This window comes from Homarus americanus, unplaced genomic scaffold, assembly GCF_018991925.1.
Source record: "Homarus americanus isolate GMGI-L3 unplaced genomic scaffold, GMGI_Hamer_2.0 scaffold23578, whole genome shotgun sequence".
Classification (NCBI taxonomy): domain Eukaryota; kingdom Metazoa; phylum Arthropoda; class Malacostraca; order Decapoda; family Nephropidae; genus Homarus; species Homarus americanus.
Window position 1 is genome coordinate 9,457,962 of NW_024733231.1, and position 14,414 is coordinate 9,472,375.

Genomic DNA, 14,414 nt, shown 5'->3' on the forward strand with positions numbered 1-14,414 from the left:
TACCATCAGTTAGCTAACATGAGAAATGTTCGATCTTACGGAGGGATAAAATTAATCACAAATCTACATCATTACCAGCAATGGGGAGCAGTCTGTGTTGTCACCAGTGAAAGGTGACAGTTGTTGATATACTGTAGCATTTGGTTCATCTATCTTTAATACTTTAGTGACTTTTTTTTTTAGTCCTCAACTACAGTTTAACACACAAGCAACAGACAGTTTCTTTCCTGAATATATTCACCAGGACTGAGGGCCTTAAGGTTCACCAGGGCTGAGGACCCTAAGGTTCACCAGGACTGAGGGCCTTAAGGTTCACCAGGACTGAGGGCCTTAAGGTTCACCAGGGCTGAGGACCTAAGGTTCACCAGGACTGAGGACCTAAGGTTCACCAGGACTGAGGGCCTTAAGGTTCACCAGGGCCGGGGACCCTAGGTTCACCAGGACTGAGGACCTAAGGTTCACCAGGACTGAGGGACCCTAGGTTCACCAGGACTGAGGGCCTTAGGTTCTGGGCTGAGGATCCTAAGGTTCACCAGGACTGAGGACCCTAAGGTTCACCAGGACTGAGGGCCTTAAGGTTCACCAGGGCTGAGGACCTAAGGTTCACCACTGAGGACCCTAGGTTCCCAGGACTGAGGGCCTTAAGGTTCACCAGGGCTGAGGACCCTAAGGTTCACGGACTGAGGGCCTTAGGTTCTGGGACTGAGGGCCTTAGGTCCAGGGCTGAGGACCTAAGGTTCACCAGGACTGAGGGCCTTAAGGTTCACCAGGACTGAGGACCTAGGGTTCCCGGGACTGGGACCCTAAGGTTCACCAGGACTGAGGGGCCTTAAGGTTCACCAGGACTGAGGGCCTTAGGTTCACCAGGACTGAGGACCTAAGGTTCACAGGACTGAGGGCCTTAAGGTTCACCAGGACTGAGGGCCTTGGGTTCACCAGGACTGAGGGCCTTAAGGTTCACCAGGACTGAGGACCCTAGGTTCACCAGACTGAGGGCCTTAAGGTTCACCAGGACTGAGGGCCTTAAGGTTCACCAGGACTGAGGGCATGGGTTCACCAGGACTGAGGGCCCTTGGGTTCACCAGGACTGAGGGCCTTAAGGTTCACCAGGACTGAGGGCCTTAAGGTTCACCAGGACTGAGGACCCTAAGGTTCACCAGGACTGAGGGCCTTAAGGTTCACCAGGACTGAGGGCCTTAAGGTTCACCAGGACTGAGGGCCTTAAGGTTCACCAGGACTGAGGACCCTAAGGTTCACCAGGACCGGTCGATGGAGAAAGTCATACAAGGTTAGTGATTGGTCAAATGGAATCCCGTCCAAAATCTTACTTTGAGGTACAGTCATAAAACAATTAGTCACATGATTTAAAACAGGACTTAATATATTAAAACAAATATTTATAATTCTACAGAAGAAGCAACGGATATTGTAGCATTGTTTGATGCATTCTATACATAATAAAGACACAGTTTAATATTATTGAGTATCACAACCGTCTCTGTTTGTCATTTTTAACATTGTGGGGTTTCGTGATGTTGAATCGCACATAGGATGGAGATGAGAAGGGAAACTCAGCTATGGTGGTTTTCTTATATAAATATATTATATACAAAACAGTCTGGTGCTGGAGAGTTGCTGTGTGGTAGAGGAGGTGCCGTGCAGGAGCTTCTTCAGAGAAGGTGTTGCGTGTTGCAGAGCTCTAGGTAGAAAGGACTTCACGGCGAGACTGGGAGCTTGTATACACGGCCACCGGAAGTAAGCGTCGCCGGTGTCGACTTCCAGTCTAGGCGGCTAGGCTTGTCAGAGAAACTTCGTCACGGGATCGGCTGATCAGCGACTAACGGCAGTGGCAGTTGTAGGGAAGAGTATCCACTACATCATCTTTTTACAACCTTAAGTTGGTCATACGATCTTCTTAACTATTGCTGCCAAAGGGGTGAACTTTGCTAAATATAAAGACAATATGGTTTACAAGACTTACTATTTAAAAAAAAACAGCAAAATACTTTCATATATTTAAGATTTATGAGGGAATAATAATTTATGAAAAATAATTAACTTAGACCTTCTAAGTTTCTTATGGAATTATGAAGACTAATGGAAGAAAGGTTGTTGCTGGTAACACTGATGAACAAGGCTGCATTACTGGCTACAGTGGATCCACAGCGGCCCCTCTCACATGTGACGTTGAAGGTCCTGTTATTGGAGATGTTTCTTGGTGCAAATATTACTGTCAGTATTTTTCTTTGCTGTGATAGTTTTTCTTTGTGCTAAAATTATTACATCATGAGCATCTTGGTGTTGGCACGTATTGTGTTTATAGTTTATCTTTATTACAGTATTATACATCTAAGTTTATTTATTTCTTTTAACAGCGTGTGCCTCAACAACATCACCTGAACTCATGTCCATTGAACATGAACTTCTACAAAAACATAGCTGTGCAAATTTATTATTTTAACTGAAAAGAAACTATTATACAAAAATTTCTACATTTTTTTATTGCAAAAAGTCAAAAACATGATTTAGCTCCTTGGTGTTGATCTGGTTCTGCTTACAACAATGGAGGATAATAATGCTCCCTCACCTTACCTCAGCCTTCAGTGAGGTGTTTTAATGACTAGCACCCGTGACTGCTCACTTGACAACTTGGTGCAATAAAACATCATTAACAGCAAGTAACTTACATATTAACATGAAGTCTATAATAATGTAAAACATTTGTCTCATTTTGATTTATTCAAGAGAGATAATAACCATGAAATTGGCATGGAGAAACCTGTACATTTTTATCAGAAATATCTTATATTCACTGGTGACAACTTCCATGACCCAGTGTTAACAATTACTATATATCAAAGATGACACATAATCCATAATGCAATATATCGGTATAATTATTCCTCCAGCAAAACAAGAAAGCACTTACATTATTTGGCAGATTAACTATTTGAACAATAATTTGTACAGGAGCTATCCCACCAAGGAACTGGGAAGAAGAATTTTCTTCAAACCGTGATTATCTCAAGAACTGTAAATACACATTGGGTGAAAAAAATCAAATACCAGATATATATATATATATATATATATATATATATATATATATATATATATATTGTATATTTTAAGATGCAAAGTAAATAAGCAGCTGGGTAAGGTGGCTAGGACAGACCCACACTACAGTATGTACCATGTGTGTGTGTAGCAAATACAAGACGGTCTCAAGTCTTCTCAACACTTCACAGCTACCTGGTTCTTTGGCGAAACGAAAATATTAAAGGAATGATTAAGCTTAGCTTCAATTTATATACAGATATATTTATCCTATTTTGAGTTACGTGGGTAGAAAAAGTGCAGCTATGAAGAATTATGACCCACAACACATGTACAGTATGTAAAAATGCTTATCTAACTACAATACTGGAGAGTATTGACAAAAGTATCAAATTATTATTAATTCTTAATCCTACATGACAGAATACTAAATTCAGAATGTCTGTTTTATATCTGAATCTGTGAAGGTGTCTCGTCACACTGTGTACACTACACTAAACTACACTACAAAATACATTATAAATTTTGGTGCTTCGTCACCTTGAAAACCGGAAGGACGACGTTATTTAGGGTGCTTGAGCTCCTTGATCGCTTGCCATATGCAGAAGGCAAACATCATAGAGAAGAACTGAAAAGAAGAAGAAATAACAGTACTGTATTGAACTGAACTTATTTTGTTGTTTGTTAAAAAAATGCACTAATGCAGTTGTTATGTCTCAACCTGAGTGTGATGATATTTCTAATCTTCTGGTCATGTTTAGGCCCACATGAGAATTTGCCAAAAATATTCCTACAGAGCGATATCCGAGTTGATTATATAATGCAGAACGTCATGCTTTCAAAACGTATGTTTCCAGACAGACACCTTGGACAAAATAGGCATTAAATCTGTGGGCTCCAGGAATGGTCGAAGAAATGGTTGCTGAGATTCAATGTCACGAAGTGTAAGAGGATGCACCTGGGGCGTACCAACGGTAAGGAGGCGTATCATATATCCCAACGGGATGAAGAAACTACACTAGTTGAGACTGAATGTGAGAAGGACCTAGGTGTGTATGTTGACAATGAGCTGAAGTTCTCGGGCCATTGCGAGAAGAAGGTAAACCAGGCAAATAAATTATTGGGTCTTATAAGAAGGTCGTTCAGATATCTAGACGGTCTGTCCCTCGTAACGATCTTCAAGAGTGAAGTGCTTCCCCATCTGGAGTACTGTCACCTCATCTGGTCCCCGAGATATGTTAGGGACTGTCAGTTGGTTGAAAATGTTCAAAGGAGGGCCACCAGACTGGTGCCTGCACTTCGGCACCTCAGCTACCCTGAGAGATTGGAGCGCCTGAACTTGCCTAGCTTATATTACAGACGGGCAAGGGGTGACCTAGTTGAGGTGTATAAGCATCTCAGAGGGCACTACTCAGTTGAGTGTCCTTACTTGGAGCTGGCGGACGCTCGCCCCACAAGTCCAGAAAACTGTGAGGGCAAACTTTTTTGGAGTGAGGGTTGTAAACTCTTGGAACAATCTACCAGTGTTGTGACAGCACCGAGTGTGAGCTCTTTCAAGACAAGACTTGACCACCACTGGAGCAGGTTCAGGTACATTCAGGAGCCAGTGCATGGCCGATATTTGCCAACAGTGCGTGACAGAGACGTGACCGATCGCCCGGGTGGCTAGCGAGCCGATCAGTGGCGAAGAGGATAAAAAAAAATGAAGGAGATATTAGAATTTTAAAGAATCTTTGTAGGCAAAAGGAGGCTACAGCGTTAGAAAATAATGAGCTTACCAATTAGTTCACAGTTAGACAGGGAGTAACACAAGGCTATGCTCTATCTCCAACACTGTATAATATATATTTAGAATTCGTAATGAGATAAATTATAAGTATGAATGAAGTACTAAAAGTTAATGGTAAAGCTATATAAAATATATGCTATGCAGATGATACTGATCTTATCACAGATAGTAGAGGCGTTACAGAAATTTGTTAACAGATTAATGGGAAAAGCTGAAGAATATGGTTGAAGAGATAATTCTGTAAAGACTAAATTAATGGTTGTTTATAAATTGGATATAAATCTTAAATTAAAAATTATATCAGGCAACAGGGAGCTTCAACAAGTGGAAAATTGTATACTCTATTTGGGAATAATATTAGCGGTGATGCTAGATGTACGGAAGCAGTCAAAATAAGAATGAAACAAGCAAAAACAACATTCAATAATCAAAGAGAACCCATTGAAAAGGGCCAGAAGAGTGGACACTTTCAGCAGACACCAGAAAGAGGCTAGAGGCCTTTGAAATGTGGTGGTTACAGGCGAATGCTAAGAATAACTGAATAAGCTATACTGACAGGAAACAAATGAAAACGTCCTAAGATTAGTAAAAACTTCAAGATAAACATTTTAAATGTACTTTAGTTATATAATTAGGGATGGGGGAATAATAACGGAAATAACATTAATGGGCAAAGTTGAGGCTAAGGGCCAGGGGAAGGCAGAGAGATTCAAGTTAGGTTAGGTTAGGTTCCCAGAAAAAAGAAACAGACTCATTTGGAAGAAACAGACTCAGGTTAGGTTAAGTTAGGCTAGGTTAAATTTGGTTATGTTAGGTTAGACGATGTTAAATTTGGTTGGATTAGATTAGGTTAGGTTATGAGCCCAGAAAAAAGAAACATAAGACTCACTTGGAAGAAGCAGAGACTCAGGGACAAGCCAGTGATCCACCCGGTCCGGACCTCCAGATACTGGGAGAAGATCTCAGCGCACGAATCACCGTACTGGTTCCCGGTAACCTGTGGAGGGGAAGCCTGGGCTGTAGTAGACGAGGAGGAGAAGCAGAACCGTTTGTGTTAAGAACAACAGTTAACAGTTAGTGACAGTTAACAGGATACCAGCTGGATGGAGGACGTGAGCCATGCTGGACCACACTACTGTATGGCTCTTGGCGATGTTTAATAAAAAGAGATAACACCCTAACATGTGAAGTAGGCGCATTTTTTGTGTATTTTGAAATATTTCATTCTCTGATTTCTGTTAACATTTACTACAAAGAATGTTTTTTTTATTTAAGAAAGATTAGTCACTTTTTCCTACGAGGTCATTTGATCAATGTTTTGTACTACCAAATGCAATGTTGTAGCCATATTACTGACTGGGACGAATCATTACTTTGACACGGCCTGGTAAGGCGAAGTAACACCTGTTATTGTTTGTAGAATGTGATTTGCAAGTTTGTCTCGGATACTGTGCTAGATATGTTCACTCACTGTGTATGTGTTTTTTTCCTCCTGTCATAGAAGCTTTGATCTTGACGGGAGGTATAGAAAGCTAGGTCAGATCAAACTAAGCCTGTAGAAAAACATACATCTCTAAGCTTATTGTTTGTAAATGTGAGTTTGTATTATCGCCTCAGGGACTATTTTAGATACTGCACATGATATTACCGTCTCTATGTCATTAGTTCTCTGGTATGAGAGCTTTGGTCTTGGCGGGAGGTGTAATGATTGTTTATCAGACCACAGATTGCAGCTCAGAGAAATACGACACATGTAATAATTGTAGATGAGCAGGAGTCCATAATTTGACACACCCTACAGACCCAGGAGAGGTCCAGACTTGACCCGACCCAAGGGAGGTCAAGTTCACAAGGGAACCCCTCACTGCCACCCGATAACGGTTAACAGGTAGTAACGGTTAACAGGTAGTAACGGTTAACAGGTAGTAACGGTTAACAGGTAGTAACGGTTAACAGGTAGTAACAGTTAACAGGTAGTAACGGTTAACAGGTAGTAACGGTTAACAGGTAGTAACAGTTAACAGGTAGTAACGGTTAACAGGTAGTAACGGTTAACAGGTAGTAACGGTTAAAAGGGAGTAACAGTTAACGGGTAATAACAGTTAACGGGTAATAACAGTTAACGGGTAGTAACAGTTAACGGGTAGTAACAGTTAACGGGTAGTAACAGTTAACGGGTAGTAACAGTTAACGGGTAGTAACAGTTAACAGGTAGTAACAGTTAACAGGTAATAACAGTTAACAGGTAATAACAGTTAACATGTAGTAACGGTTAACAGATAGTAACAGTTAACAGGTAATAACAGTTAACAGGTAGTAACGATTAACAATGTAGTAACAGTTAACAGGTAATAACAGTTAACAGGTAATAACAGTTAACAGGTAGTAACAGTTAACAGGTAATAACAGTTAACAGGTAGTAACAGTTAACATGTAATAACAGTTAACAGGTAATAACGGTTAACAGGTAGTAACGGTTAACAGGTAGTAACGGTTAACAGGTAGTAACGGTTAACAGGTAGTAACGGTAATAATAGTTAACAGGTAGTAACAGTTAACAGGTAGTAACAGTTAACAAGTAGTAACGGTAGTAACGGTTAACAGGTAGTAACAGTTAACAGGTAATAACAGTTAACAGATAGGAACAGTTAACATGTAGTAACAGTTAACATGTAATAACAGTTAACAGGTAGTAACGGTTAACAAGTAGTAACGGTTAACAGGTAATAACAGTTAACAGGTAACAGTTAACAAGTAGTAACAGTTAACAGGTAGTAACAGTTAACAGGGTAGTAACGGCTATCAAGCAGTAACGGTTAACAGGCAGTTAACGGTTAACAGGCAGTAACGGCTAACAGGTAGTAAACGGTCAACAGGTAGTAACGACAACAGGTAGTAAATGGTCAACAGGTAGTGAACGGTCAACAGGTAGTAAATGGCCGACAGGTATGTAACGGTCAGGTAGTAAATTTAATAAACAGGTAGTAACGGTCAACAGTAGTAAATGGCGAATAGGTAGCAACGGTTAACAGGTAGTAACGGTTAACAGGTAGTAACGGCAATAGGTAGTAACGGTTGATTGTGTAGTAATGGTTAACAGGTAGTAATGGTTAACAGGTAGTAATAAAGAATGGGTAGTAACAGTTAACAGGTAGTAACAGTTAACAGGTAGTAACAGTTAACAGGTAGTAACAGTTAACAGGTAGTAACAGTTAACAGGTAGTAACAGTTAACAGGTAATAACAGTTAACAGGTAGTAACAGTTAACAACAGTTAACAGTTAACAACAGTTAACAGGTGGTAACAGATAGTAACGATTAACAATGTAGTAACAGTTAACAGGTAATAACAGTTAACAGGTAGTAACAGGTAGTAACAGTTAACAGGTAGTAACAGTTAACAGGTAATAACGGTTAACAGGTAGTAACGGTTAACAGGTAGTAACAGTAATAACAGTTAATAGGTAGTAACAGTTTACAGGTAGTAACGGTTAACAGGTAGTAACAGTTAACAGGTAGTAACAGTTAACAGGTAGTAACAGTTAACAGGTAGTAACGGTTAACAGGTAATAACAGTTTACAGGTAGTAACGGTAGTAACAGTTAATAGGTAGTAACAGTTTACAGGTAGTAACGGTTAACAGGTAGTAACAGTTAACAGGTAGTAACAGTTAACAGGTAGTAACAGTTAACAGGTAATAACAGTTAACAGGTAGTAACAGTTAACAGGTAGTAACAGTTAACAGGTAATAACGGTTAACAGGTAGTAACGGTTAACAGGTAGTAACAGTAATAACAGTTAATAGGTAGTAACAGTTTACAGGTAGTAACGGTTAACAGGTAGTAACAGTTAACAGGTAGTAACAGTTAACAGGTAGTAACAGTTAACAGGTAGTAACGGTTAACAGGTAATAACAGTTTACAGGTAGTAACGGTAGTAACAGTTAATAGGTAGTAACAGTTTACAGGTAGTAACGGTTAACAGGTAGTAACAGTTAACAGGTAGTAACAGTTAACAGGTAGTAACAGTTAACAGGTAGTAACAGTGTGTATGGGATGGCCGTGTCTTACGCTGGTGGATAATCCTCATGAGCAGTTGGGGCCCACACGAGCACCCAGCTCTTACCTCTGGCTCCGAGAAGTTGACTGTGCGCGTCTGTATCCTCTTGAGCGGTCGCAAGCGAGTGGACCAAGTTTCGCTTCCCAGGCAAAGTGAAACTATGGGCAAGTTTTTTTGTCATTTTGTTTAATCATAACGACAATGCAATTTTAATATTTACATACTCTGGTGCTATTTTTTTTTTTTTTACGGATTATTTAAGATTTCACAGGTCCAGTCCCTGTCCGTGTGTCATCCCTTTGCAAGTGGTGATAGGACCGAAAACAGTGGAGTGTATTGTCTCTGAACCATATAGTGTGTTTGAGCTTGACTCAAGCATAATATACTCCATAATTGGTGTTACTTATTTTGTTTCATTATTCATGTGGTCGCTGCTTTACGTGGGTGAAATATTTGTACACTTCCTTTATTAATTATTTCCTTATTTATTGGTGCCATTGTTGTTCATACTCATTCTTTACTTATATAATCCTACCATTTTTAGTGCTAAATTGGTATGACTTACTATTCTTCTCATTCTTCCAGGTTGGGCAGTGCTTGTCAAAGGAGGCCTGTTCTTGCTTACAGGAAGTAAACTTCAGCTTGCTAGCTTGAGTGTGAATGTTTACCTGTGTGCGTGTTTGTGTATGACTGTATGTGTGATTTATGTGAGTGCATGGGCGTGTTATGTATGTGTGTGTGTGTGTGTGTCATTCTAACTCTTGTCCTATTTATCTGTCCTTAATCATTCTTTAGTCTTTATCACTTGTCTGTTTGTCTGTTCTGACATTCTGTCTTCTTTATTTTCTCTAGATTTGTGATGGCTACTAGTGTTGCTAAGAAGCGGAAGTACATCGATGGATACATTAACTACGGTTTTACATCAATCCTCGCTGATGGCATTGAGAAACATCAGTGTGTGCTGTGCTTCAAAGTGGTTGGGAACGATTCTATGAGGCCTAGTAAGCTGAAGCATCATCTGATGACGATCCATCCACAGTATGCGGAGAGACACCAATTTCTTCAGGCGCCATGAACGGAGTTTAGGAAAACAGAGACTGGACGAGAGTGATGCCTTCCAACAACAGACCGTAAGTGTAGTTGAGGCATCATACGAGGTTTCCCTCGAAATAGCAAAGCAAAAGCCGCCCCATACAATTGGTGAAACTTTAATTAAGCCATGTGCTTTAAAAATTGTCAAACGGGTTCATGGAGAGGCAAGTGAACGTAAAATTCAACAAATTTCCTTGTCAAACGATACAGTGAAACGGAGAATTAATGAAATGTCAGATGACAAAGGAAAAAGTGATACAAGAGATCAAACTATCTCCAACTGGTATGTTTGCAATACAGCTGGATGAGTCAACGGACGCGAGTTCTTGTGCACAGCTACTCGTGTTTGTTAGGTATGTTTTCTTGTGTGACGTCAAGGAGGAATATCTGTTCTGTACACAGCTTGAGACCACCACAACAGCTGTAGATGTGATGGAATAGCTGTCTTCTTTCTTCACAGCTAACAGGATCAGCTGGGAAAATTGTTGTGGAGTCTGTACTGATGGGTCTCCGGCGATGCTGGGATCAAAATCGGGGTTCCAGAAGCGTGTCAAGGAAGTAGCTCCGAATGCCAAGGGAATCCATTGTACGATCCATCGTTTTGCACTGGCGTCGAAAACCCTCCCTGATGAACTTTACAAGATCCTGGAGGCAGTGGTCAAATATGTCAAATTTGTGAAAGCTGGAGATCTGAACTCTCGCTTTTTCCAGAGCCTTTGTAGAGACATGGATTCAGAGCATGAAGCCCTCCTCTTTTGCTCCAAAGTGCGCTGGCTTTCCAAGGGCAATGTTGTGAATCGAGTGTTTGAACTTCGGGGAGAGCTTAAGTTAATCCTGGAAGTGCAAGGGAAAGATGATCTATTAAGTCACTTCAATGAGGTGTTGTGGGAGCCACGTCTTGCATATTTAGCAGATATATTTGAGCAGCTAAACAGGCTGAATCTCAAGCTGCAGGGCAAGAACAGAAATGTGTTTCACCTCATGGATTGTCTTCGTGCATTTCTTGCCAAGATCCAGAATTGGCAAAGGAAAGTCAATGCAGGAAATGTTGCTATGTTTGAGAATCTTTCAACTGTTCTTGATGAGAATGAAGATCATCTGCTTGACCCATCACTCAAAACTGAAATCACTCAGCACCTGAAATCCTTGGAAAGTGAGCTCAAAAAGTATTTCCCAGAATTCGAGGAGGAAGATGGGAAATTGGTGAGCAATCCTTTCTCTGGCACTCTTGATATTGTTACCATTCCAAATGATGTTCAGGACGAATTTCTTGATCTCAAGAATGATTCTGCTGCCAAAGATCTCTATGAAGAAAGATCTCTGACTGTATTCTGGTGCTCAATGTATCAGTCATATCCAAAAGTTAACGAGATCGCACTTCGAGTCCTCTTGCCTTTTTCAACTACCTATTTATGCGAATCTTGTTTCTCCACCCTTCTACATTCAAAGGAGTAAAAGCCGGAACCGACTGGATGTGGACCCGGACACGAGTTGTGCATTGTCAGTGACAACCTCGGATCAGTCACCTGACTGAAAGGAAACAATGTCAGCCTTCCCATTGAGCTGTGACAAAAAATGCAGAGGTCATATGAACTTTTTCCCAACCAAATTCAAGTTTGCTGTGAGGCTTGTCTCGTAGTCACTCTAGTCTAGTGACGTCAGTTATGTCAATCATGTAAGTCTATCAAAATATAAGATAATGATGATTGTCAACCTTGATATAAAATAAGGGTATTCTCTTCATCTGCATTTTATTTTTCAACATTATTTGTGGAAACATGAAGGAGGCCACGAGGATGTTGAAAATTCCTCAAGGGGGGAATGGAGTGAAAAAGGTTGAGAACCACTCTAAGGACACCAGTGAATGCAGAGGGTGAGACAGAATATATACGAAGTACCAAAAAAGGAAAGTTTAAAAGAAAAATTATGCATTTCAGTTTTAACTATGTATTTATGTACAGCGCCTAGAGGTACTTTCTTCCCTGTTGTGCTCATTTGTTAATAATGTAGAAATAAGGTGACATGAGTTATGACCTCAAATGACAAGCGTTGCAACCACTGACACCATTTAGTCAAGTGATCTGTGTGTCGATATATACAATAAATTTGATTGTTTTAAGATGTTTATTTAACTTTTCCCTTATAAAGTCAAGGAAACAAAATTTCATTCATAAATTTGTCAGGGCAAGTAGTAAAAACTCCTTATGAATATTTCCCTACCTGAAAGAGGACTTATCTATACCCAAACCCTGCAGGGTATTCTACAATGTCACATTAGTGGTACTAAAATAAATTAACTACAATAACTACTGGATATCCAGCTGCTTCTGCCTTTACAATTAAGTCGTACAAAATATCCTTGGTCAAATAAGTATCAAAATTATAATATATAAGTTGCTTCCATGAGCCAATCACTCCTCGTAACACTGCACACTGAACTCGCTTTTTGGGTGCATAGAGGTTATCAGGTGCTTTGTCTTAAGTCCATTCCTTTGGAACACTTGTTTCTTCAAAAAATAAAACATGGAGACGTCCACGGTCATCGATAGATTCACTTTTATACTGCAATAGCTGCATAAAACACCTCTGGTTCAATATTGAGCCTAGAAATGCAGCGATGCATTATTTATATTCTGCATCACCCACTGCATTGATTGGTGCCCTTAGCTAAAGTTATATGCAAGATTAGACACTCGACTAGTATTATTTTCTATGAGATACTGAAATAACAAAGTACAGTGTGTGGAACCATAAATGTTCTGTTTATAAGGGGTGAGAGACAGGGGAGGGGCCGGAGTCTTTCTAGTGACGTCGGCAAAGCTCTACTCTTCCTGCGCGCGGATGACGACCTCATCTATAGACCTTGGGAGGAGACACAGAGTCATGCACGGAGGGGGTGATCATCGTCGATGGACAATCGAAGAAGTAACAGTTAACAGGTACTAACATTTAATAGGTAAGAACAGTTAATATGTATTAACAGTCAAAAAGTTGTGGTAAACAATCGTTTGATGCTATAACGGGAACTTTATTATCAAAATATGTTTTTTATGCTGTTTATAGTTAGGAAAGGTTAGGTCGGGTTTTCAAAGGTTTGTTTGGAATTTTAATGTGTTTATCCCCACATTTTACTCGCCTTCAAGGCCCTGCCCACTTTGGAAAAAATCAGCTTTAAGAAATCGTTTTGGCATAAAACGAATCTTTATGCAAGTGATAAGAGCTAAAATACACTCACCTGGTCCCGGCAGGTGTCTGGTATGGGCATATGAATGTCGGTGTAGTCACTAGCAGAGTAGCCACCACAACACCCCACCTGTCATGGATAATAATAATAATAATAATAATAATAACAATAATAAAAATCATAATAAAACTAATAATAATAATAATAGAAAAAAAATAAAAATAAATAAAAATAATAATAATAATAATAAACCATAAAGAAATACAAAAATAAAAATAAAAATCAAGACTGAGAAACGATATATATACAGTATGTTGTGTTGTCAAAGTAAGAGAAACAATTGAGACCCTGCAATTGTGTGTAAATGAGGCAGAAAGTCAGATCAGCAACCTGGGACTTGGTCACGCCCTAATCCAGTTTAGAAAATCTCCAGTTCCATGAGCCTCCACTATACATATTAGTCTCTCATGGGGGACCCTGTCGATGGCTTTGCTAAGGTAAAGGTAACCTACAGTACATCGAAATCGTGTGTCATCCATTGACTGGAAAAAATTGAAAAGAATGATAGTAGATTTGTCAGACATGAAGGCCTACTTATGAAGCCATGGTTGGAATCATTGATCAACTTGTGCTTCTACAGGTGATTTCGAATTGAGTTTGAAATTATTGCTTCCACAATTTGCCTACAATTGATGTTAAACTAATTGGACGGTAGTTAGAGGATAGTGATCTATCTCCGTTCTTGAAAATCGGTATAACATTTGCTATCCTCCTGGATTCTGGTACTACACCCGTTTTTAATGACATATTAAACAATTTGCTAAGGGCATACAGTACTAAGTTCTTCCTTACATTCCTTTAATACTCTGGCAAATATGTCATTGGGATCTGGAGACTTACAAGGTGCCAGTTTAATTATTTGCTTATTAACATTGTTACTAGTCGCTCCTAACTCGTTTAATCTATTTCTTTACTATCTCTGTTGACAGTCGGTGGTGAAATTTTAGGAAAAACATCTATTCAGATTATTGATCAATTCTCCTTCGTTATCGGTTAGTTCGCCGGTAACTGACTGTCAGTGTATTAGTCCGATCTTGTCTAGTGTTTTAGTTTGACTTCGCCTGTCTTGCTACTTTTTGTTCATTATTCCTCTCTGCTTTTCTTATCTCGGTCTTAACCCTACTTGCCAATACTTTATAATAATCGCGAAAGTAAACGTCACCACGATCTATTC

At 39.7% G+C, this 14,414-nt stretch overlaps 1 protein-coding gene across 1 annotated transcript in view; it reads right to left on the reverse strand.

Annotated features, from left to right (window-relative positions):
• Positions 1-2,482: 2,482 nt before the first annotated feature.
• The window catches only part of LOC121869747 (tetraspanin-2A-like), a 47,155-nt gene continuing 35,223 nt past the window's right edge, over positions 2,483-14,414 (reverse strand). Inside the window, exons 4-6 of the mRNA XM_042371319.1 lie at positions 13,232-13,309; positions 5,736-5,843; positions 2,483-3,685 (exon numbers count right to left, since the gene is read on the reverse strand). Coding sequence (XP_042227253.1) covers positions 3,620-3,685; positions 5,736-5,843; positions 13,232-13,309 — 252 coding nt within the window. The 3' untranslated portion in view covers positions 2,483-3,619. The remainder of the gene's footprint in view (positions 3,686-5,735; positions 5,844-13,231; positions 13,310-14,414) is intronic.